This window comes from Pteropus vampyrus, unplaced genomic scaffold (genome assembly GCF_000151845.1).
Source record: "Pteropus vampyrus isolate Shadow unplaced genomic scaffold, Pvam_2.0 Scaffold110, whole genome shotgun sequence".
Lineage (NCBI taxonomy): Eukaryota > Metazoa > Chordata > Mammalia > Chiroptera > Pteropodidae > Pteropus > Pteropus vampyrus.
Genome location: NW_011888891.1, coordinates 5,182,365 through 5,208,355, shown reverse-complemented (window position 1 = coordinate 5,208,355; position 25,991 = coordinate 5,182,365). Strand labels below are relative to the sequence as shown.

The 25,991-nt window shown below is 34.7% G+C and overlaps 1 protein-coding gene and 1 pseudogene across 5 annotated transcripts in view; one reads left to right on the top strand and one right to left on the bottom strand.

The window, feature by feature from the left end:
* The window catches only part of ZC3H12C (zinc finger CCCH-type containing 12C), a 331,193-nt gene that overhangs the window by 284,903 nt on the left and 20,299 nt on the right, over positions 1 to 25,991 (top strand). For 2 of the 5 annotated variants that reach the window (XM_023533751.1, XM_023533749.1), the window contains exon 3: positions 12,481 to 13,235. In XM_023533751.1, coding sequence (XP_023389519.1) covers positions 12,556 to 13,235 — 680 coding nt within the window. In that variant the 5' untranslated portion in view covers positions 12,481 to 12,555. Of the gene's footprint in view, positions 1 to 997; positions 1,052 to 1,890; positions 1,899 to 7,116; positions 7,266 to 12,480; positions 13,236 to 25,991 lie in introns of those variants that run through there. The other 3 variants (XM_023533750.1, XM_023533748.1, XM_011365421.2) reach the window with 3 other exon arrangements.
* On the bottom strand, positions 20,847 to 20,965 carry LOC111743282 (annotated as a pseudogene).

Below are 25,991 nucleotides of genomic sequence, written 5' to 3'. Positions count from 1 at the left end.
AAACTAGATAGAAAATACAATGGGAAAGGAAAACTACATTTACAGCAGCAAGAACAAAAGCAAAATATTTTAAGACAAGTTTAATAAATATAAGCCCCCATTAAAAAATTTAGGAAACTGTATTGAAAAATAAAGAAACTTCCAATAAATTGTTCCTGATTAAACAATTTAATTGGCAGTGATTTTTAAGCAAGTATTACTGCAGCATTCTCCACCAAACTCCCAACAGCTTTTTGGTTAAAAGCTGTCAAACAGTTCTGAAGTATCAGGACATATCTACATGCAAAATAGCCATGAAAAAATGTGAAAATGAGAAAAAATGTAGTAATAGAAGACTTACACATGCAGGGTATCCAATATGTTACAAATTACAGTTCTTAATGAATGGAACAGACAGGAATGGAGATCAATCGAACACTATTAGAAATGTGGAGGTAAGCCCAAATTTAGAAGACATTAGTATAAAATAGGATTATATCACTCCCTCTGCTCAAAACCCTCCAAAGGTTTCCCATCTCAGAATAAAAGCCATGTTCTTACTGTGACCTATGACCTTGCTACTTAAAGCACTGTCCATGGACCAACAGCCACAGCATCAGCTGTGAGCTCATTACAACGTGGAATCTCAGACTTCCTGAATCAGAATATTCAAGATCCTGATGTGATTCAGATGCTGTGTAGAGTAGGAGAAGCATTGCCCTTCAGAGTTCTACATGTCCTGACTTCTCTTGACCTTACCTTTCTGACCTCATCTTCTGACTCCTCCCTTTGCCTACTCACCGCCTGTCTTACTAGCCACCTATCTGATCCATGATCATACTCTCATCTCAGGGCTTTGTACTTAATCCTCTCTCTTCCTGTTACATATTTCCTTTTACTTCATTTAGGTCAGCGGTCCCCAACCGTTTTGGCACCAGGGACTGACCAGAGCTCCTATGAGAATCTAATGCCTGGTAATCAGAAGTGGAGCTGAGGTGGTGATGCTATCGCTGGGGAGTGGCTGCAAATACAGATGAAGCTTCACTCGCTTCCCCACTGCTCATCTCCCAATGTATGGCCCAGTTCCTAACAGGCCATAGACCGGTACCGGTCCGCAGCCCGGGGATTGAGGACCACTGATTTAGCTACCTTCACAAATATTACCTTATCAGAGAAGCCGCCTCTGATTCAAAGTTTCTTTGTAGCATACCATCACCTAACATGTATTTACAGTTTGTATTTTCTTTCTCCCCCACCCTACACTACACTTTAAGCTTGGTGAGAGAAGGGGACTTGCTTTGTTTTTGCTGTCTCCCCAGTGCCTGGCAACTAGGAGGTACCCATTTGCTGAATGAAACTGTAAAGATCTCAGGAAGGAGAAATTATAGCTGATTCTTTAAAAAAAAAAAAAAAAAAATCATAGTTTCATAAAGTTGCTGCAAATACTGAACTGCTACTCCTAGAAGAGCCCTTGGCGAAAACATTTTCATGAAGCAGTACCTAATCTTGTACATGTGTTGCTGTTTAAATATATCGTTGATAAATATTGTTGATTCATTAATATATATAGTTGATTCATTAACATTGAACTCACAACCAACATGACTATAACATGTCTTAAAAAATTTGCCTAACCTATTTTCTCCATAAGGCTCTCTAATGCCTTCTTGCAAATAGGAGTCATAGACAGCATTTCAGCACTGGGCTTGGGGGCCAATTAAACTGCAAATTCACCAGTAGAAAGCACAAAAAATGCAAAACACTAGTCCTTTTTAGGATGCTTGTTTACAGTAGGACAGCTGAAACAAGAAGGGAAAGCCTCACCTTGTCCAGCCTTAGCTGGAAGGTGTGCCTGAGCAAGTCACAATTTTCTCCTCTCTGTGTAGACATATGTCTATGGAATGACTAAAGCACTGCAAGTATTAATTTGGGGGTTATGAATAAATTTGACCACATAGGCAAATTTGGAAATATGGAATCTCTGAATAATGAGAATCAACTGTACATCATTCTTTTATTGAATTTCTATGTGTCATGCTCGCCAAATATTTATCAGGTCCTAACCATGTCAGGCCCTGTGCAAAACTCAAATAATCCAAAGATAAGTTTAACATTGTTCCATGAAAGTTTTCTTGGCAAAGTTGGGTTTTCAGCTGAATTCAATCATGGTAGGATTTTAACATGTGAAGCTGTGGAGAAAGGTATTTTAGAGGAAACTTTAAGTCATGTGTTCTTAAACTTGGCTACACTTTAGAAATGCGTGGCCAGGCTCTACCAGACCAAAAAAAATAAACGTCTCCCAGATGGGACTCTGGTATCACTAAACTGCGTTTTAAAACTCCTCAGATGGTTCCAGTGTGCAACCAGACTGAAAGAACTACTGCTTTAAATACTCCTGTTTAGCTGGAGTGTAGGTCGTATGAAAGGAAGTAAAGAACATATATGGAAGAGGGATTTTGGCCCAGATACAGAAATGCTATCATTTTTTTACCACATATTTAAGAAGTGCCTGTTGTGTGTCAGGCACTCTGCTAGGTGCTGGAGATACAAGAGAAAAACAAAACACAAGAATCCCTGCCCTATTGGAGTTTACAATCGAATTGCATTGGCAGCTGTTTAGGATGATTCCTATTGTAGATTTAACTAATTATGGTATATGATGATGTGTATTTAGAAGGAACCGTGTTAAATGCTCAGAATTCTAAATTTAATGTCTAAATTATTACCTCATCGTCTGATATGAATAGAACTCTAAAGAAAAATTTTGTTATAATTTCACTGAGCATACTATCTAACACAACCATTCATTTTGTTAGCTTTAATGTTTTTCAGTTGCTTGAACACCAGGACAATTATCTAAAATCAGTAGTGTGCAGTAATTTAAAATCAGTCTATAAGGGCCATTGGAAGTAGTAACTAAAGTGTTTTGGTTTTCCATCTTAAAAGAATTCATATATAAGGAACTATTTTCCATCTTGATTATTAATAAGAATTTCTATTGAGACCATACTTAAAATTAACTGAATTTTATTGAGTCATAGTTGGTTTGCAGTTCCTTTTGTAATGCTGTATACTGTGTTTTATTTTTCCTTGAGTTCCTTTACTATACTATCACACTCTCTACTAAACCATTAAGAACAGACAGAATGATAGCGCCCTCTTTTAACTCTATCTGATACAATTATTCTTTAGAACCTAAATCTGTCAGTTTCACTTTTTAACAGTGCTTTTGGTCAGATAGTTTTGGATTAGTTTGCTAAGTAGAATTATGTGACACCCAAAAAACAAGGCATGTCCCCATCAGCTGGTACATGCAGCCTAAAGATATAATGATGTTCAGAAATGAGCACATACCAGGTGGAAAGTGAGGAATGTCATAGAGTGGGAGATAAAGTGCTGTGGCATCAGAAGTGATGAGTTGAATTCTAACTAGGCTTTGATAATGATGTAAACATTATCGTTATACGAGGTAAAAAGTGTCATTTAAGTAGCATCCAGTTGTGTTATAATTCTGAGAATGCGTTGTATAATATATACATAAATTTACAGATTTTGGGTTAGCTTTCTCTCAAAGTTTCAGTTATACTTAATATAACTGTTTGGTGAACATGGATGATATGTACTTTCTCCTTTTAAAATCATACGTGGCCTTTCTTTCCTCACAAATTTTCTCTGTCAGTCTCCCATACATCAGTTGCTTTAGTTACCTGTTACATCAGCATTTTGGATGTCCGTTGTAGTCTCCCTTTTCTAAAATTCCTAGTTCTCTGAGTATTTAAAATTTTTGTAGGAATTTAAAATATCTTCCTAAAGACTTATTTAATGAACTATTTAAAATAACTAAATGGGAAGCTAATTATTGGGAAATATTTGACATCTAAGGATATGGGTTATATTGTCACCTAAAATGGCTATAGAAAAGTGCCTTTGTTTTTAAACCACTGGAAAGAAATACTGTGTTTGTGAAGTATTTTGGTATTTGTCTCTGAACCCTAAAGACAAGGATTGTTTGCTCTGAGTATTTTGGCACTGAAAGATTTTCATAATCAAACCCCAAGAATTTTGACATTGAGGAGCATTATCTTCATTTTTACTGTCAAAAATAATGTTTTGCTTAAAATTTTAACCTTTTAAGTTTTGGGGGTTAATTGGTAAAATCTAATATAATAATCTTACTTCTGTGAGGTTATCGTGAGTCGAAAGAGATTGTGTATTAAATAAACCCATATTAGCAGAAAGGTAGCAGGAAGTCGGCTTGGATCACCACTGACAAAAAGAATTGATTCCAAACACCATCAAAGCCCAAGTATTTTGCAAACCTCAGCAGACTTATAAGGTCTTCTCAGATAGTTGAAGTTTCAAATGTGAGACAGACCCTTGTCATCGACAGATTTAGTATACCCTTAAAACTACACTGTCTTGTATTGTTTTCTACTGTCATAACTACAAGGTCATCTATGGCAGTGACTGAAGCAGAGCCAGTGCAGCTGTTTGTATTGGTTCTGCAGTGGGGAAGGGGACTAGGACCTGTGACTAAGAAACCAGAGTAGGGCCATGTTTTCACCTACAGATGTTTTAATGTGCTTAACATTATCCAGTACTAGCAACCCATATAGTCTAAATACCACAGCAGGATCTGATTAGCTTTTTCAGATCACTGCCTTTATTTGCTGTTTGCTAAAAGCTTAATCCAGTGCTAGAGATCAGGCTTCCTGCTGAGCTCTTGGGTAGTTTTCTCTTATTCTTTGTGTTCATAGTGGCAGGAATTAGAAGATTCCTCCTACTGAATTAAAGCTATAAAGTAGTAACTATAGTAGCAAGGGATAAATAGAAGAAAGAGAACCCAAGGAAAAGAAGGCGGTCTATTCATATTAAAGTTTCTTTTTTATATACAAAAGAAAAAGATTTTAATATGACTTAATAAATATTGACCATAAATATTGATCTCTCTAGTCAGTGCATAGCTTAAGTTTTATTAGATTTTAGTCGTAACTACTTTATATGAATAGATATTTTCATTTTTATCTTATTTAATCAAATTCAGTTTTACCAGAAATCCATTTACTAAACCATACTAGTGGCCTTGATTTACCTTTCTTACTCCTTTAAGGGTTGATACCTTTTACAAATGAAATTTCAAAAAGAAGTACCACCACACTAACAAAAAAAGAAAAAAAAGACAAATTCTATAATTTTATTCATTCCCGTAGTGTTCATACGCCTACCCAAGACAAAATTTGAATTCTGTGTAATTCATTTTATAATTTGCAGTATTATAAACTACATAATATTCGAGATTCTTTATCTTTGATGGACTTATGAAATTAGACCATCGGCTTAACTATTGCAAAAACATTACAGCAACCTTCAGTAGGAAAAAAAGAATAATTCTTGCTTTAGAAATTAGTTTGACATTCAGAACCTAATAATTACATTTAGTTAAAAAAAAATTTGCAGCTTTTAAATTTTCTTACATTTTTTAAATGACATCCTTTGATAAAATATGAAGCTCTTGAGGAAAAATATAGACAAATAGTGATCTAGAATATCATACTTTAATTTTTTCTGGCAACAAGAATTTTTAGGCTTTTAGTAGCCATAAGGAATGTTTTCTGTGAGATGACTGGAAAATTTTTGCCATGTAGAGTACATCTTCCTCTTATTTTTTAAATAGAGAAGAGCTCATTTACATTTGGGCACAATAAGGACCTGACCAAGAATCCCAACTATATTATATTTTTTCAAGTATTCACAAATGACCTTAATTGCGAATAGCCTCTGTGTATGTGAAGAGAGAGATGGATTTAGATTGTTTGCAGTACTCTAACCAAATTCTGTATCTTTAGAGTTCATGATTCTATCAAGGAAAAGCCTAGATTCTGGATCAATTAGCCTAAACCAAAAAATTGTATTTTAAGAGCAGCTTTTTCCCTTTACACTTAATTTGCACTAGAATGAAAAGATGTGTGTCTGTCTGTACTTCATCACAAATAGGACTGCTCTAGATTTCCTTTTTAGTAGGGAAATAGTCTCACAACATCTGATGATGTTTAAATTTGATTGAATATTTTTCATAATCAGAGGCCACTCAAGATATAACTTAGGCATCCCTCAATAGCAAGTATTCCATAGCATTATAAATACTACAGTCTGGAACTCATAATACATCAGGGATAACAAGCTTCCTCACTGAGATGGCTGATTTTTGTATACTTTATCTCCTTGAAAAATACCACAATATTTCTTCTTTATAAAGTTAACTAGTTCTTAAACTGGAATTTAAGTATTATTACATCTTATAAATTTTATGAAGTGCAGATACTTTTTAACAGGTATAATGAAGATTTTGCTTTTATTTACATGATTAGTATCCGTCATAAAAGAATTTTGCACTGCTATTTGATGTACATAGATGGCATGAAGTTAGTTTGTGTAAATGTACAGTTTAGATGAGTCATTGGACCAAACTCATTTTACCTTACTACACTAAACTTTCAGCGAACTTTTTAAAATCAATTTGTTTGTAATGTCTTAAATCTTTTCCTTTGGCAGTCTTTCATCTCTCTTTTTTTCCATTTTGTTGTCTTTCAACAAATTAACTTACAAATATTTTATATTTCTCAGTGTTTCTAAGGAAATAGTTTTATTATGCCTTCTGTCTCATTTCACCAGTAACTCATTTATGAAAGAAAAGGGATTGCTACAGTCATTAGTTACTACTTTGACACACCTCATTTTCTTTATTTCTCAAAAACAATAAGCTAATAGACTAGAGGATAGCCTCAACTTTTGGGAAACATGCAACTTTTACTACTTTAAAGTATAATTGGTTTCTTTGTTTCATGCATTAAAAACAAGGAGGAAACGCTGAAGTCTGCCCAGGCCAGGTGTTTCTTGTTGGCAGCCTGCTCCCTAATGACTCTGTTCTCAAAGAGCAGCTGCCTACTAGTCAGCTTTGTATGGCCTATTGTTGCCGCACACCCCTCGTTAATACACATGCTGCCCCGGGCAGACCCCAAGAATGACATCAACTTGCTTATCTTAAAAACCTGGACGCAGGGTGCTGAGGTTGGCTTGCATCTGCCTGGCCAACTAATTGTGAGTTTTCTGTCCTACGATTGGCTGTTATGCCACTCGGTAATAGGTTAAGCAAAGACATTGCCATTCCATCTGTTCAACCATTCATTGTTCTTCTTGCCTGCCTGGAAGTCTGCAGCTAAAATTGTGTTAAGGAGTTACTGCTGAAGCTGCTACAGAAACCAATGTCTTTGCATTTTCCTGCTAACGTGAGTATCTGTGCCTTGAAAGTTAAATTTTTGTAAATATTCAAAATATTAGTTTGAACTATGTATAAAATAGAAAGCACCTCAAACAAAAGTCTACAAATTATTACATGGTGCCAAAATACCAGATAATTAAATTCTTTCTGTAAAATATGTCTGTGAAGCAGATTTTTTACATTTTGAAATTCTGGAGTTTTATAATTACAGCTTCATGAGCATTTGCAGGGTATCAGGCATGGCATGTAATCATTTGGTACTTAAAGATAAGTTATAACGTGTTCTGATATTTAGATGAACAATGAATTTAGATTTTATCTTGTCACATTCTTATGCTTCTTAAGGTGTCACTGTCAGGCCTAAGTGCTATGAAATGATAGTAAGATCTGATGGATTTTTCCGTTGTCTTAAAAACCCAGCTTGGGAAGATGGATTGATTTAGGTAGATGTTTCCAACAGCTTGTTTTAAACAATGATGATTAAGCATTCAGTTGCTTTGTCAGCAGTTTCAGTACTCATGTATAGTTTTAAATTTCTTCTCTCCCACCTTTCCTTTCCTTGTACTAGTTTCAGATATTAGATTGAAGATGTCCTTTGAAGAACTGTTGCTTTCAGGAGTTCTATAGTGGGGAAAGGAGGAGACAAAGACTTTCATCTGTCAGTTCAGAGGGAAAGAGAGAGCATCAAGGGTTAAAAAGAGGTTTTCATTTCTACCACATGCCCTATTGTGTGAACATATGCATAAGTCTATTGAAAGTTTTCAGAAGATGGGCAGGCCACCAGTTGCTGGTCTCCTGCAGTTCCAGTAGACATCTGTTGCCCTAGAGCATTAACCAATCTGTTCAAAGAGACATCTTCCTTTGTTAGCTAGAGGGATGCAGACAACAGCACTCACTGAAATACAATGGTAATTAAATACACAGAGACTATAGCAGTAGGTATTTATTACATATTCATTATTTTATTTTCATTGTTCTCTTAGTATTACCATTTGGGTAACAACCAAAACCTACTTTATGGCATTGTAGATTTACATTTCAAACAAATAAATTGATTTAACAAGTTTATGGTCTAATATTCCTGATTAATATGAAGTTCTTTAGAATATAAAACAAATTATATTTACTGGATCTGAGATGGATTACCCAAGTCATCTAATGAGAACTTTCAGAAAATCTCACTAAACAGGGAATTTGTATGTATGCAACAAATTTCTAGTAAATAACCGTTATGTCCTTAACCTGCTAATGTAAAGTTTCTTTTTAGCAATTAAAACAATTAATACTTATTCATCATCTATAAAATTAGCATGAAAATTTAGTTCTTTTTCAACGAACAGTATTATTTGATTTTTAACGTATTAGGCCTTTAGCAAGGAAAATTGTTTAAGTTTCTCTCTATCTGGAGAGAATTCATAGCTTTTAAGTGTAGAAATCTTTTTTTCAGACCATTGTATTTTTGCTTAATATTTTTGTGTTCATGAATATAGTATGTATAGTATATACTATGTAAAAGCCAATTATAATGGATTCCTGATATAAAGTTTAAAAGTTAAGCCATATTTCTTGCAGTTTTTTAATAACTATCAGTATAAACTCTTACCTACTTTGTGTGTGAAACTTTGTCTATGTGCTTCTACATGAAATGAAGAAAATTACCTTTATTAGCTAATAGCTGATTAACTTAAAGGTGATTTATGTGCACCTGCAATTGAGTAATTACAAAACTTAAAAGTCTAATAATTTCAAAATTAAAGAGAAAAAATTTCTACCTTATGTGTAATAATAAATTTTATGATGTAATTAGTGTCTTTGCTATCTTTTTGTTTAAAAATTATATAGATCATTTTTAAGGCATTGAACAAAAGATCTTATATCATTCTTTGTCCTAAGATATCTTATAATTCCTTGTAAGTTTTACACATTACATTAACAAGTACAGTAGCATATGAAAATCTTTTATCAGTTTTTAAATCTCAGCATTTAATTTTTTATTGAATTATTTCAAGATATTGCCAAATTCTTTTTTTTAAGTGCCATATTAAGTTAGGGCAATCATTTCCTAATTACATGTGGGTAAGGAAGTATTTTAGAGACTAAAGTTTTTAAAAAAACAAATCTTTACCATTTGGGCCAATACAAATCAGGTTCTTCAAATTTGTATTATGTAGTGGAGAAGATATACGCAGTTTACAGACCTGGTTATTGAACTTATTTGCCCTTATTTGTACTATGTTATATTTAGTCTGTTGATTTATAGGAACTAAAAATTATTTTATTGCTTGTTTAATAATAAATGACATCGAATAACTTTCTCTGAGGTAACCAGTGAAATCTGGGAGATAAAGAGGAGCCTGTCAGTATGAAAAAAAGTTAAATCAGAATCTTTGGAAAAAAAATTACTTTGCAACAAAATTAGATGTTAATTTTTAAGTAGATTAAATCAAGCTTACATTTATCCTTAGTATTAAAAATCATATTAGTCCAATTATTCCAGACTTTTTGTTTAAATAGTAAATATAAATTACACGAATTATCAGAAGGTGAAGGTGTGTGGCAGTCACTAAATACATTCATGTACCAGAAGGCTTTTATCTGGCCTAACATAAAAAGCAAACAACAAATAATCCTATTTTTTCTCTCAATTGTATTATAACCATGTAAAAACTTATAGCATACTAACACAGTGTCATCTATACTTTTTTTATACTTGACTGAAGGTGATATAAAAAGATTTAAATGCCTTTTTAGGGTAGATAATTTTCAGTTTAAAAACTTACGGTATTTGGTTTTGTTTCTTTGAAAAATGAGAGAATTAACAATTTCACTTATGCTTTAAACATAACATTTCATTCTAATTTTCTGCACTGGCTCTATTTTTCCTAAAGTATTTATCTTATTTGAAATCATCCAAAAGAAAAACATTACAGCTCAATATTAAAATAATATTTCATAGTTCAACTCAGGGATTTGGTCTGTGAGTTATTATCTTGAATGATCTCACAACAACACTTATGCAAAACCCAAACTTTTCAGGGGAGATCAAAAATGTTGCCCGTTAAATACACTTCCTGCAGTCAGAGCAGATTGTGGGGTTTACAGAACAATGATGTCGGAGCTTCCAGATTGGTTTGGCAGCTGCATTGTTCTCAGAGGGTAAACCAGAGGCACTTAAGTCCCAGTCTCTTTTATAGGCTTTTGTTCATACCAGATTATTCTTTCACTGTGCTAGCATTCATGATGGCATGTTAAAAGAGTGCAGCTTAGCAACGAGCTTCTGGTTGCTAGGCAGCCCAGCTTCCAATAGGCTTTCCTTGTTTAAGATACTTTTGGTGGGAGCTCTGTGAAGGCCACAGTGCAGATTTTCCTTTTAACTGTATCCTTTTATTAAGAGGCCGTTATGATTTGTTACTTGCGTTTTGGTGTCAGTATATTACAGTAGTTAATAAATCGCTGAGTAAGAAGATTTGCTTTCAAAATCCCTTTAATTCTAAATAATTGGGCTCATGCATATCCATATTAATAGAAAAAATTGAAATAGATACAGCTTCATAATAGAGCAGATGTATCTAGAGCCCTTCAAAGGAATATTTCTTTTTATCAGTTGTGCAATCAGGAGCCAGGAGAGTTAGATGTTTTTTTTAAAACTGATGAATGCTACATTAGTAGAACAATGATATTAAAGTTATCTGTCTTCTCAAGGGATAAAACCTGAAGAAACTCCTGCAGAAGTGTGTAGGAGTTCTACCCTGAAGGAATTTTAAGTATTGTATCAAGCTAAAGATTTCTGTGTTCTCTTCTCTAGTATTTACCATAATTAATATAATTTATTTCATTATGTAAAAATATTTTACTGTCTAATAAGTTCACCAAGTATGCATTCAAATGTATCACTTAGAAAATCACTAAGCATTTTCTCTTAACATTTATATAATAGCTCCTTTCTAGTGTAAATAAGATACTGAAGAGCTTTAGAATGATATGTTTTTCCAATTTTCTTTTTTAGGTTATTTTAATAGATGTTTTATGACAGTCTCAAATTCATCTACCATTGGCTTACTAATATTATTAGTAATGGAATTGCCTTAATAAGTAAACTACCAATGTGAATATAGTCCTTTAAAATAAAGCACAAGAGAAAATAATATTTTGCTAACCTGTTCCTAGCAGAGAAAGAACAGTTATTACCAATAGATTTTAAGGAAATAGAAAAACAGCAAAAGTATTTTAAAGAGTAAAAGCATTCCTGTAAGGGGAAAGCAGGAGAAGAAAATGACTTTTTATCCAAATGCAGATAATGGTTGGTTAATTATCTGATATAGAAATATTTTCTGCCATAAAATTCAAGAAATTAAGATAACATTATTCAGTGTACCTAATTATTGCTGCTAATTTTATATGAAGTATTTTTTTTCTGTACTTCTATAAATGTGCATAGAATAAGAAAACATTTCCTTGCCCCCTGGAATGAAATAGACAGTAGTATCCCCAGCAATAAGGGTAGTGTAACATTAAAAATTGTATTCTGTTACCATATTTAATATTCACAAAATAAAGATTATTAGGGCAAAACTATTCATTTCTTAAAAGGAATGTAATTCACTTTGTAATTATTTAATTCCTTGTTGCCTATTGTTGAATATGTGCTCTTTGAACTCAGTACTAGAATTATTTTTGAAATGTATTTAGATTGTTAAGCTTGACCCAAATTAATGATAGTTTTACAATTATCACTTAATTTTTCCTTCCTTTCCATATGGCTTTCTCTTTAAAAGGATTTTTACAGATTTTTATGAATTCTTTTAGAGAAAATGTCCATAGCCTGTCATAGCATATCGAAAACATGCTTTTTTTTGATCATGTTCTATGTGTCAGTCTAGAAACATAGACTTTTAACTGTGGAGAAATGGCTTCCGTCAAGATTGAGAAGCAGCATGATACAGTGGGAAGAGTATGGGTTTTGGAGACAAAACTGAGTAAAAAAAATCCAGTTTCGCTATTTATTTACTTTGTTGCCTTGGAGGGATTACATGGCCTTTCCAGTTCCTAACTTCATCTGGAAAACAGTACGGTACTGTCTTGGCAAGGGTGTTGAGGGAGGGACGAGGATGTAGACAAACACCAAATAGGTAATCAGTAGTTTGGTCCTTCTTTCCAACTTGTTTATTAAAACAAGTGAAACAGTAAATATGAAATTCTAAATATTTTCTGTTTTTCTCTAGGAATACGGGGTGCTTTGCGTTCAGGAATATAGAACAAACAGTAGCAAAGTGGAGTCAGGTGCACGTAACAGCTTCATGGGCTTGAAGGATCAGCCGGGGCATGACCTAGGCCACCTTTACGTGGAGAACACTGACCCACATTTAAGTATATCTGCACCTTGGCCAATGGTAGAAAAACCAACAATGGATAAAGTTAATTCCGGGAAGGAAGAACAAGAGGTGTCTGAAGAGAATGCGAGCTCTGGTGACTCCGAAGAAAGCACAAATTCTGATAATGAATCAGAACAGTTGAGTAGCATTTCAGTAGAGCCATGCTTATTAACCAAGACTCACAGACAGCTACGTAGGTCTCCCTGTTTAGAGCCTCACAGAGTCAAAGACAATGAAAGTTTGCAAGACTTCAAACCCGAAGAGTCCCAGACTATATCCAAGGAAGTGAAGAAACCCCCGGATGTAGTGCGAGAATACCAAACAAAACTAGAGTTTGCACTTAAGTTAGGTTATTCTGAAGAACAGATTCAGCTCGTGCTAAACAAACTTGGTACCGATGCTTTAATCAATGATATTTTGGGAGAACTTGTCAAACTTGGAAATAAAAGCGAGGCTGAACAAACGGTTAGTACAATTAACAGTATAATGCGGGAAACGTCTTCCCTGGAATCTCAGCGGTCTGAATCTCCAATGCAAGAGATTGTAACAGATGATGGAGAAAATCTGAGACCAGTAGTAATCGATGGCAGCAATGTGGCAATGAGGTAAGTGGGAAGATCTTCAGTGACTATTAGGAGTCTTTAAAAGATATTTCTAATTTTGTGACTGTTTCTCTTCAAAGAGTGGTTAAAGTCTAGATTATTCTGCATCCTAACTTTAACTTACATGTTTCTAATTTTGTCTTTTAGTTTTTGTCTCCCTATTTCCAGGGCAGTCAGGCATTCTCACCCCATTTGTCACTAAATAGAGACCCACCCCCTTTCCCCAGATATGTCCCTCCCCCCCAATATGGCTATGTTACCATGGTATAAAAGTTAGCATATGTTCTTGATTTCATGTTAGCCACTAGTTTTAAATGAAGAACTTGAGTATAATAATATTCAACAGTTTTGGAATTTAGTTAGATAAATTTTTTTTACATGAAGTCAAATAACCATAGGGGAAAACCACACTTCTTTTAGAAAATAAACTTTTTAACATTTGAGAATAAATCAAAACTATAGTTTAACATTTTTGTTTCATCGAAGAACTATAATTCAAAAATAATTCTTTAGGAACTGGGGAGAAAAAAACAAAACTTCTAATGAAATATTTTTTATGTATTTTGATAGTCGAAATTTAAAGTGCATTTAAATTCAATTAGTATTATAGAGTTAACTGTCCACAATATTCAGCACACTGTAAGAATACAAAGATACATAAGCCTTCATTTCTTTCAGAGAGCTTAGAATTTCACATATTGTTTCTCAAAAGGTGATCTGAAGATACCTAACACAGAATCATCTGGGGAACTTGTTTAAAATCCACATTGTAGAGCAGTGCTATTCAATGAATAATATAATGTGTGGCACATATGTCATTTTAAATTTTCTGGTACCTACATTAAAAAGTTAAAAAGGTAAAATTAATGTGAGTAATATCTTTTGTTTAGCCTAATATAACTAATGTGTCATTATTAATGAGATATTTTGCATTATTCCTTTCATATTAAGTCTTCAAATTGGACATCTTACACTTACAGTACATCTAAATTCAGACTAGCCATACTAGCCCTCCCAGAGGCCACATGCAGCTAGTGGCTACCATATTGGACAGGATAGTTCTAGAGATCTATGAAGTCCATACCCCAGACCTACCAAGTCCAGATGAAGGTACAGCCCAGGCATCCCCTTTTGTAACAATTATCCCTGCTAATAATGATGCATACCAGAATTTGAGAACCACTGCTTTAGTAGGTGATAACAAGTACTTCTACATAGGGTGTGCAAAGGACGTACTTGTCTTCAAAATAATCTTTTCAGGTGGAAGCAGTATTATCTTGCTTTATAAGCAAATGAGACTTGTAGGATTTAAATTTTTTGTCCAAGGTAAAACACAGTTCAAACCCAGTTATATTAGACTTCAAAGTCTCTACACTTTTCATCATCTAAAGAAAAAAAGCAAGTTGAAAAGATTCAAGTCATTGAATGCCAGGCTAGAGAATTTAAGCTTGGCTCTAATCCAAAGGTAATTGAAGAGTTTTGAGGAGGGGAATGTCAAGAGTAGAGTTATGCCTTATCCAATAATCTGACAGTGATGTTTAAAGTGGATTATAGGAGATCAATTTGGATGCAAACAACCCTTTTAATGGAGTAAAGAGGGCCTTAAAAATTATAGAGGTATGAAGTATTCATATGGCCTTGAGAATTCCTTCAGTAAATTAACTTCTATTGTTTAATCTTTTCCAAATTTAGCCGCATACTGGTTTTTTCTCATTATAATCCAAAATTAGTGAATAATTACCCTAGCAGAGTGATAATATGGGGAGCCAAAGTGCCATGAATTCACCAAGGAAGAGACTAATGAGGGATGGTGTAATAGGTCCTAGCAGAACACCTACAACCATAGCCATATATCAAAATCACCAGAAGGGTTCTTAAAAAACACATCTTCCAGAGCTCTACTCTTGGAAAATCTGATTCAGTGGTGCTAGGACAGAACCAAAATAATCATTTTTTTAAGTGCCAAGGTATTTCTGATGCAGAGCCTATGTTGAGAACTAGTCAAGATGAAAAGTGTGTATATCTGTATGTCGGGAGGTAGAAGAAACTGATGATCCAGAGAAAGAGTAGTGGGAAAAACACTAGTGTTTAAAAAAAAAAAAAAAAAAGTATAATGCTAGAAGAACCAAGAGACATACAAATGTCATCAAACTCAAAGAAAAAGAGGCTTTAAGGAGAAAATAGCCTATGGGTTGTGCTGAAAAAAGATCAGAGGATATAAGAGGTCATTGTCTTCAAGAATGCCATATGGTATTAAAGATAGAAGCCGGACTACAGGATGCCAAGAAAAGGAATAGAGCTAGACTGTTATTCTAGAAAACTGACAAGAGAAAAGGAAGAAAGAGGAAGATGAAGATGAAAGGATTTTGTTTCATTTGGCTTTTAAGAATGAAACTATGTAAGCTGAAGGACTGGAGATAGTCTCCACAGGAGAGGAACAGAGCATGTGAGTTTAATTTTTGAAGCAAAGTTCTGAAAGAAGAGACAGGAAAGACACAAGTGGACAGTTTGGCACTGGAGGTAAATGCAAGCCTTTGAGGGAAAAGAGAGCATGAGATTTATAAAACTTGAAGCCTACAGAAATTAATTTTTAAGATGGACGTTATTTAGATAAATAATGTCACAGTTGGGTCAGCCTGACATTTCACATGACTGAAACCTAGTTCTCGAAGGAAATGAGCAATAGTACTTTATAACGGAAAATTTACATAAAACTGTTGCTCATCCCACACAGTGAGAATTATCCACAGGAAAACTTTAATATAAGAATGGGTAGTGTATTTAAGGCATTTCAAATAATCTATTCTTATATAGCTATGAAAACAAACTTGGACCCCTACACTATTTTGGCACCATCCTATTTCCCTTGCTATAAAGATGGGACAATGCAGATTCAGTTCTTCTCTCCATCATATCTTTTAATCTGACCCTTAATTGAAGTATTTCAGGCATTTCAAATAGAACAAGTTGACAGGAAATTTTTATTATAGCAGCATTATACTGTCAGTCACAATGAAAGGTTGTACCACATCCATAACTTTGAAAGTACCAGAACTCATGAAAATTCATAATAAATTTTTATATTCTATTTATAAGACCTACATAAAGTAGCAAAGTCATTTAAAAATGCCTGTTTCAAATACAGAGTCTTAATTTAACAGAAATGCAGAGAGATTTCACCCATTTCATGTTACATGAAATATGATACACTTTTACTTTTGAGATTAATTTCCTACTTATTATATAAAAGCTTTTTCTAGATTTATAAGTGTATACATATAATCATAAACTATAAGTAAATGTGGAAGTGGGTTAAGAATAGTGTACTATTTTATTTCCTTTCTGATCTCTCAGGCAGGTCTATTCCCTATTAAGATGAATACAGTTTAGTTTTATTTAAATGCTAGCCATGAAACTGATACCACAAAATTGATAACACTTTCTCCGGCTCTTAAATGATCAAGCAAGTAAAGTGTGTGGAGGGAAGTTATTGAAGCATAGGAAATGATGTGTGGGAATTGCACAAAGCTATAAAAATAGATGGGAAGTGAAAAATGAGGTTTATCTGATAAGAAGACACTAAGACAGATCTTAAAGAGCATTTTATGCCATATAAAAAAGTCAATCTCTATGTATAGGACCACCAGGTCACAATATAAGATAAGCCTAACATTGTAAGTGATAGACGCAAACCATTTCATTACCAGTTGATTAAGTGGCCTCATACTGGTCCTTTTTGCAGTTAAAATTGGCAAGTAACTTTTTCAGCTTTTCCTCTCCCAAATACTTTTTTTATGATTCTATCAGTGACTTACGCCTCTATGATTTTTACTTCTTTTTTCATCTGAATGGGTTGGTGCCCCTTTGATTCCTAAAATTCCTTGATTTCTTCAGTGTACTTTCATGACCTAATCACTTGACTTCATTAAAATCAACTATATCTTTATATTCTTAGCTTCTACCTAATATTATATAAAATAAGGAAAAATATAGAGCCTCATCATTACCTCTACAGTGTGTTGTAGCACAGATCCTTCTGTCGAGGAGAACAGAAGCTGGACATACCAGTTTTGTTTTGTTTTTTTTTTATATAAACAAACTATTGTAAAACTCCACCGCCACCACTCATCTCTGCCACGACCCCCCCATTATGAGCCTTCTACCTTGGTCATAGAACCCAGGTTTCTGGCATAGATTGGATCTCCTGACTAGTAGGTAGGCCTTATTGGTGAATGTGCAGAGTATTAGGACAAATATTTCTTTGCTAATAATCTCAGGTGGACCACTTTTAGCCCATAGTTTTCATCGCCTCTGTCTTAGTGATACAGAACCACCAAAAGAATTTAATCAAGGGAAAAGTGACATATCATTTGCCTTTAAGAAAGATCACTGCAGAGAAATTTAGAGGATTTGAGCACTAAGACTAGAGACAAGGAGACCTACTTATATTTGAAAATATATGCAAAGGTTAAATTGTAGGCAACTCCTGGATAAAAAGATGGAATAAGAATGTCATTGCTTTCCAATCAAATGGTATAGAGTAGAGAAATAAAGCAACCATTTGCTTGACAATTTACACCACCCCCCCGCCCGCCCCCGAAAAAAGGATCCTGTTAGAAACTAGCTGGTGTTAGTACAAATCCACACGTTACCTGGGATATGGAAAAGCACTCCAGGTCAATCTTTTAAGTCATTTTCCTTAAAGTTTGAACAGAAATCAGATATAGATTTTAAAATCAGAATATAAACAGAAAAAATAAGTCGTGATAACCTTCCTTTCTATCAAGAACGGTGTACTAAGCCCATGAATTTATATAATAGAACCAGTTTAGCAGTCTATAAATAGGATTTAAGCTTCTGATTAATCTTTTAAAAAGCACAAAGACTTTCATGATTCTAATCTGGTCTGTGAAGTTATATGAAATCGAGACCTCTTTTCAATGTAAATTTGAATATTGAAGACCATTTTGCCTAGGCTCTAAAATTTGCCTACAGTTGTTTGGTGTGTTTGATGTGCTTTTACTGGTTTGCCATTTAAGTACAGCACTGACTTAACAGTTATTAAAATCCTCTTAGACACCTAGTCTAAGTGTTCAGTTTAGGATATAAGAGACTGTTGATTGCCAGAGTTCATTCAAATTTGTTTTTGGTCCCTCAACAAAAGCTTATCAAAATTATGTGCAGTGTACCTGTGTGACCCAACATGATAACCACTAGCCACATGTAGTGACTGAACTGGTAAAATATGTCTAGTTCAAATTGAGATATTCTGTGAAGTATCAGATTTTGAAAACTTAGTTACAAAAATATATGAAATACAGCAATAACTTTTATGTTATATGTTAAAATGATATTGTGATACATTGAGTAAAATGAACTATATTACTAAAATTAATTTCAACTGCTTTTTACTTTTTTAATGTGCTTTAGTAGAGCATTTAAAATACATATGTGGTTCACATTCTATTTCTGTTGGATAGCCTTTCAGTGGAATGTGTTTTAAGCTCCAATTTAATAGGGGCTTAATATTAATTAACCCATTTCCCGTTTGCCCCGGGAATACTTATTGGTGGTGCTTGTGGCAGCAGCATTTACCCCAAAATAACAGATTACAGTCCTAACCTTACCCCTAAAGTTTGCCATGAAATCACTTGCTTTTATTAATTATTTTCACATCGCTCTAGTATCTGGATAGTCTTTGGAAACAATTGACATCATTGTATTTATGAAATTCTGTTTTTAGTAGTGGTATTTCTATTTACAAAATATAGTAATTCTTGGTCACTGAAAATGTCAAATCCCAGAAAATGTGGCATTCCTATGCGTGATGTTAAATTAACGCTGGCAACAAGCTGTACTTCTTTTTTCTAAACGGGAAAAGGGTTAAAGGACAGCTTAATTTCTCTCTAGGTGAATGTCCTAAGTATTACTTACAGGTTAGTTGGTGGTATACATTTCTCTTACTGTTTTAAAGGAAATCCTTAGAGACTACAAAAAGAATCAAAGAATGAGAACTAGTTTTTTCCCATTCTTTATAAATATCTCACGTGGAGTCTTGACAAATATTAGTTATAGCCCACTGCATTTCTTTATAACCCTACATAATTCTAGTTGTCATCAGTGATGAATTTCAGGAGACCAATGGTCAATAAACTTCTCTGTTATCGCAAAGGTGTTTGTTTCAGCCAGAACCTAGGAAACTGCGACATCAGTAATCCTATTACGTATGAATAAAGTTAATTACAGTTCAACTAACTAGTATTAGCAATGCTAAGAAATGGGAAAAGTTACTGAATTATCAAAAATAGGAAAAAGTGATTAGAGTCGATGTTTTCTACTTTTGTGATTATCAAAGACATTTTCACATCTATTTAACAGATATGTACTCTTCAGCACCTTTGGACTAATTACTCCTGTGGATCTGGGTTAGCTAGATGTACTTACTATTATTAACTTTGGCTTCAAATTTGGACCTTATAAAGTCAAAGAAATCTTTCTCCTTCTCTTTTTTCTTACCCTTTCTCATGATGAAAACTTGCTCTTTGCCACACTGCTATGCCCATAAGCAACTGGAGAGTAATAGTAATCTATTTTATATTAAGACTTCTATTGTAATTTGGATGTTGAATATTTTCATTATCCTAAATCAGTGATTTTTCAGACTTTTCCTTTAAAACAGTACAATCCTGCAAATCTTGCATGGAAGCCCAGTTATTAAAACAAACAAAAGCAGAGTTCTGTTTGAATTGGGGAACATGGGTGCGCTGTGTTTCCCACTGAAAAATTCCTTTCCCTGCTCCTTCCCTAGAAGGGCCTCTGAGCCACACTGTGGAATTTCTGTTTGGAACACGACTTGATAAACACTGATTCAGTGATCTGTAACAAGGGGGCCTGGATTGAGCTCTCTGGTGAAATGTTCAGTGCTTAGCATTACAACAACTAGGTTTAGTTTCAGAGTAATCTTAGTGTGTTGGAAAAGAAATCAGTAAAGTTGAGTAGCTAGAAGAGTAACAAAATAGGCATCAGTCAATCATTATGAGGCTTCAGTAGTGTAAAGGAAAAACTTCTAGATACCCATGAGTCAGCACATGGAATTAATAGGTTCTCAAAAAAAAAAGAAAAGAAAAGAAATTTAATTAATTAGACAACAATAGAAAGTAAATACTCTTATTTCCATATCAAAGATGATATCCAGCTACACACCTTTCTCCCTGCTTAAGGAACATAAAATAGATGTAAGAGAATTTCTTTTTAACAATCAGACATTGAAAATGTACTAAGGAAGATCTTAAAGGCATTTCAAAGAGTTCTTTAAAATTAAAATGTATTTCCAGGTGTGCAACATGGTTTATATATTATCATGGCTAAAAATTGAGAAAATAAAATCAAGTCATCAAATATTTGATGAGCACTGGGATATATTAATAATTTAGTGTTTAATAAATATTTTTAATATATTACTGTTATTCTGTGATTAATGTCCAGTGTACCCTGACTTTCTGTAACATAATTAAGCTAACTATATCTAAACTTGAAGGACTTCAGTACTAAAGATTCAGATATGGTTTTCTAATTTAAAAGGATTCTTTTTACTCTTTTTTTTTTTTTTTTTAATGCCTACAGCACTTGGTATTCCTAGGTGGTCTCCCATTCAAGTACTAACCAGGCCTGACCTTGCTTAGCTTCCGAAATCAGACAGGATCAGGCACATTCAGGATGGCATGGCTGTAGGCTCTACTCTTTTTAATTGTAGGTGCATCACTGACAAACGCTGATAACTTGTGTCCTTATCATCATAGGGTAGCTTGATGTAATGACCCATTTAAATCTTAGAAGTTTTATAATCATACTTGACTCTTCCAGTTGAGGGTATAACAAATTTACAAATCAAGTTTTTTATTGAAATAAAGGATGTTATGTAGAAGGTTAATTTTAAAAAAGCAATTGATTGTCTTTTTGAGTCCCCTGATTACCTTGATCTCTTTTTGGTTCTTTTAAAAACAAACACATTGCTCTAAAAATCATAATTTACTATCAGTGGTGAGTTTAAAGATTTATGGCCTTGGGTTTATTTTCATTCCAAAGCAAGCTTTCTTTCCATCTTCTAAAAATTAGAACTAAAGGGATATGAGAAATTAAAGGAACTAATATTTGTTGAAACCTTCTGTGTTCAGACAATCTTCTATGTGCTTTATGGATTTGATCTTGTTCAGTCGTTACAGCCCTATAAGATCGATGGGATTATCTCCATTTTAAATACGAGAAAACTGAGGTTCAGAATAAGTACCTTGGCCAAGATTACACAGGAAAGTAGTGAAGAGAATGCTTAAACTTTTTTCTGATTCCAGATAGTATTATTTTCACTGTCTTGGCCTGCTCATCAAAAGCCATTTCTACTTAGTGGTAGCACTAGTATAAGTAATAGTACCACTGATACTATTATAATAATTGATAGTAGTACTGCACATGCCATTCTACGTATAATTTTTATAATTAGGTTTTCGATGAGTTATGGAAAGACTTAAGAATAGCTTTCCCTTGATCATATAAATAATATACTTGTTATATAAATTTTAGAATATAAGAAAGTAAAAATCACCTGTGCTTTTCAAAGTTCTGTATAACATTATAAGTAATATGTTAATTCCAATCAAATACTCAAACTATAGCAAAATCAGATTTGAGGAAATAAGATAATTGAAGAGTGACATCTTTGTTCTCCCTTTTTCCCAATGCCATGAAAAATAAAAAGAGGCCATCCCCTTTAATAGATTACTTCATTCCCTTTTTAAGTTTCTCCATATTTTCAATTACTCCTCATGTCTACCACTGAAAGATAACAGTTATAATTCTAAAATAACCCTTCTTATCCTATGGTTAACCTAGTTAATGACATGTATCTTACTTCAGAAAGTATAATATGTAAACTTACATTTTCTAGATTATGGCAAATGAACTGCTTGGCCCATTGTCCCCCTCTTCTAGATTCCAGATTGAAGCAGACTGCGTTAAAATATGTCATTCCCTGCATTTGTCTCTACATTTCAAAATACACTGTTATAATGTGTTAACCATTGGTGACTATTTTAATGGCACATTAATAAATGACTGTACTTCAGCTCTCCAGTGGGAAGTATATTTGGTGTTATAAGATGTGGCAAATGTCATATTTTTACTATTTATGGACTTGCCCTTCTCTTGAAAACAGAAAAATAGAATTTGTGTGCTTTTCAAATTAGTTACAGTAGTATTTATGAATAAATTAAAGATAAACCTATTTAATATAAGACAAAGAAAATTTACAGACTAATTAAAGATATTGGCTGTGTGAAAAGGTGAAGGTATTAAAAAAATTATGATAGCAGAAGTCCTATGAAGAATACATTTGTCAAGATAATCTGTATTTATTTAGCTTCCCTTGGTTTCCTGTTTCTAGTTCATAGTTCGTGGGGAGTTGCTTATGTCTGAAACTGTGAGTGGGAGTCCCTGGATAGAAGAAATGGAGCTTCAGAAAAGAAAGAAAAGAAACAAAAAAAGAAAAAGTAATAGAAGTAACAGGACTTTAGTCACCCCAGTCCAAACCTTAGTAGCTCTTTTCACAACTAGGTCTACAAATTAATTTCATCTTGTTATCTGGTATAAGCTCTACAATGAATTACAGAAATCTTTTGGGAAAGTTGCAGTTAATCTAATAAATCAGCATTAGTTTCCCATTGGTATATTAGTTGCCACTGATGTTAGAAAGCCTCTCTTCTTCAAAATTTGGCCCATAGCATAGCAGACCCCCTCCACATATTTACTGTCAGTATAGATAAGCACATATTCCCTGACTCAGGTGCCTTGTCTCCCAGGAGCTTCAAAAACACTACCTGGACAACAGAATGTGGTAACCCTTAGTTTATACAGCAGGTCTCTTCCCAGCAAATTGACAGCATTAAGAAGAGTGGCATATTCCTCTAACAGAGGACAGATTTGCTTAGGAACATGAGGAGAAAGGTTGTCCAGAGATCACATAACTTGTATGTTTTCCTGGTTCAGGAAATACAAGAAAGGTCAGTAGAAATTACAGAATACATGGCTCCAGGTTTCATAAAATTGAAGGGAAAGATTAAGGCAGGAAAAAGAAATACAGATGTAAGATTTCCCCAATCCCAGCTTTGAGGCTCTCCAATTATGTTGTTTTGCATCATTTGCTAGTTATTTCCTGTATGATTTCCTGGGGAGAAGGGTCTCCCAATGGAGGTCGTAAAGCTTCATAGTTACGTTGCATCTCTTGCTCTTTCTCAATCTCTTTCATCATTCCTCTTTCCAATGTCTTGGCTCCTTACAATAGTGACATTGACTTTTCATTAGAGTCCTGTCTTATTTGTTGGTGTTTCCAGAAAAGGGATAGCTCCCTATGTGAGTAATTCTAACTGGGCAGGTAACACTTCAGTCTTGACTCTTGTTTTTGTCTTCACCTTTCTCCATTTTTTCCCCAAAACTGGATTGCCAAGATGTGAGAAACTGTCTGCCCTTGCCATCCAGATACCTTTTCTTACTTGCAGTTGAATTCCAGCAGCAGGGCTACTACAAAACTGGAAAGGATTAGGATCTGTTCTGATCTGCCCGAGTCCATCCCTGTTAATTTAGAAAATGCCTCAGTGAACACTGATGGAAAGGAATAGGGGACTCAAAGCAGCAGCACTGCAACTTCTCCCAGGTTGCCTGCAGAAAGGTTTCAAGGACTGCCATCAGCAGTGCCTCACAATAGGTGTCCCAAGGCACGAGGAGCAGCCAAGTGGGAGGAGGTGCCTGAGGCCATGGCACTCCCTTGGGAAGCACATTATGCCTGTTCCATTAGTCCAACAGAGTCAAGAGGCAGCGCTCCATGCAGCAGCCAGTGTTCATCCTCCTGCATAGGGCTGTGGAGTGAAAACGCACTGTAGAGCACCTCGGTGCATTTTCGCAGATCTTTCCAAAGCCTTGGAAAATAACTCTTAAGATGGGTGATACAGACTAAGAATGAGAGCGTATGCACTCTTACCACATCTGAGCCACCCAGCAGTCCTGGGTAGCTTCTAAAAGGCATTTGAGGCCCTTAAGTTCCAAAGGAATAGAGCCGATGTCCCTCATTGAGATGAAAGTAAGTTGGTTTGAATGGCACTGTGGCTTCCGTCTCATTTTACTGTTTAGTAGCCTGACTCTTTGTTTCTCTTTCTTTCAAGTTATGAAGGCAACCATTCACCAACTTGATGTCTTTTATCCATATTTCCAGACTCTCTGTTCCTTCCTGTTATTTCTGCTTCCCTAGGTGTTTTGTACGTTGGCTGTCATGGGAGTCTTAGAGGTATAATCCATATGAGAATATTCAAATAAGGCTGGCAGTTCCCTTTGTGCCAAAGGGAAGGTATCCCAAGATCCTAAAGCCACTGGGAGCCATCCATCCAGGAAGTCATCAGCTCCTTCTAGGGTCCAGACTGAACAAAGAAGAGTGAAGGGGAGAGCAGGAACAACAGCAGAGAAGGGAGCTTTCAGTTTCTTAAGTCTTTCTTTATGACTGTTCAGTTCATTCTTACTTCCTGAGATCCAGAGACACCAATAATCCTTTTACTTCAAGTATGGTTTTTCCTAAAAATCTCTGTTAATATTCCAGTTTAAATTAAATTAAATTAATTAAAAGTGGCCCAACTCTTCCAACAAATTCACCGAGCACAGGACTCACTTGAGATATACCATCCTTATTACCAGATTGTTGAAATAAAAAATTAAGGCCCAAAGGAATATGCCAATTCATAAATATAGAATTAGCTATTTTTATTACTGGGGTGGTGGGGGGTGGAACGTGAATGCATGCACATATGGCCCATAAGTGGCTATAGAAGTATAATGAATTTTCATCTCTGTTTATATGAAATTAAAGCTACAGTTCTTAAACAGCCTGCTTTTTTATTAAACTCACCAGATTGTTTTTTTGCACCAGTAGGTACATTGTGCTTACTCTGACATCCTGTTTTTCATAATATTTTATCAGGCTTACTCTGTTTTTATAATTCTTTATCAGAACCTCCTGCATTGCCCTTTATATTGTATTAAGCATGTAAGATTAGTCACGCCTTTCAGTATGCCTCACTCAGTAAGATTAGATTAACTTTAGGCTCCCACAACCTCTGCTGGTCTGTGGAAGTCCCATTGGCAGTTTGGAGCCCCTTGATAGTTGTCTGCTCAGGCTTTAATATTACTGGGGATGATTCTGGCCTTGGCCGGCAGGGACTTCCAAGGCAACAGCAGGCATTGGAGGGGCTCGATAAAAGGACGATTGGCTGGGAAAGCCCTGGAGACTCAGAGACTCACCCTGCGCATCCCTACTTATCTGCCTTTCCCTCCCCTGTAGAAGATAAGACATTATTAGCCTGTCCCTCATGTGAGATCTAAGGCTAAGCGGAGGATGAAAGCCAACTGCTAAGTTCATTAAATCTGATTTCAAATTACGTGGGGTTTTACTATACCTAGATGTGGAATACTATGTTTTAGAGAAAACACACCTTCAACTTTATAAATAATTGCCAGATTGCTCTCCTGAGTGGTTACACCAGTTCACACTCCCACCTGTAATATATGAATTCCTACTTTCACACATCCTTGGCAACATCTGGTGTTTGCAGACTTTGTTGTTCCCAGTCTGATAAGTGTGAAGTGCTGTCTCATTTTGGCTTTAATTTGCATTTCTTCACTATTGAGATCTTTTCATGGTTTTTGGTCATTTGGATTTCCTCTTCT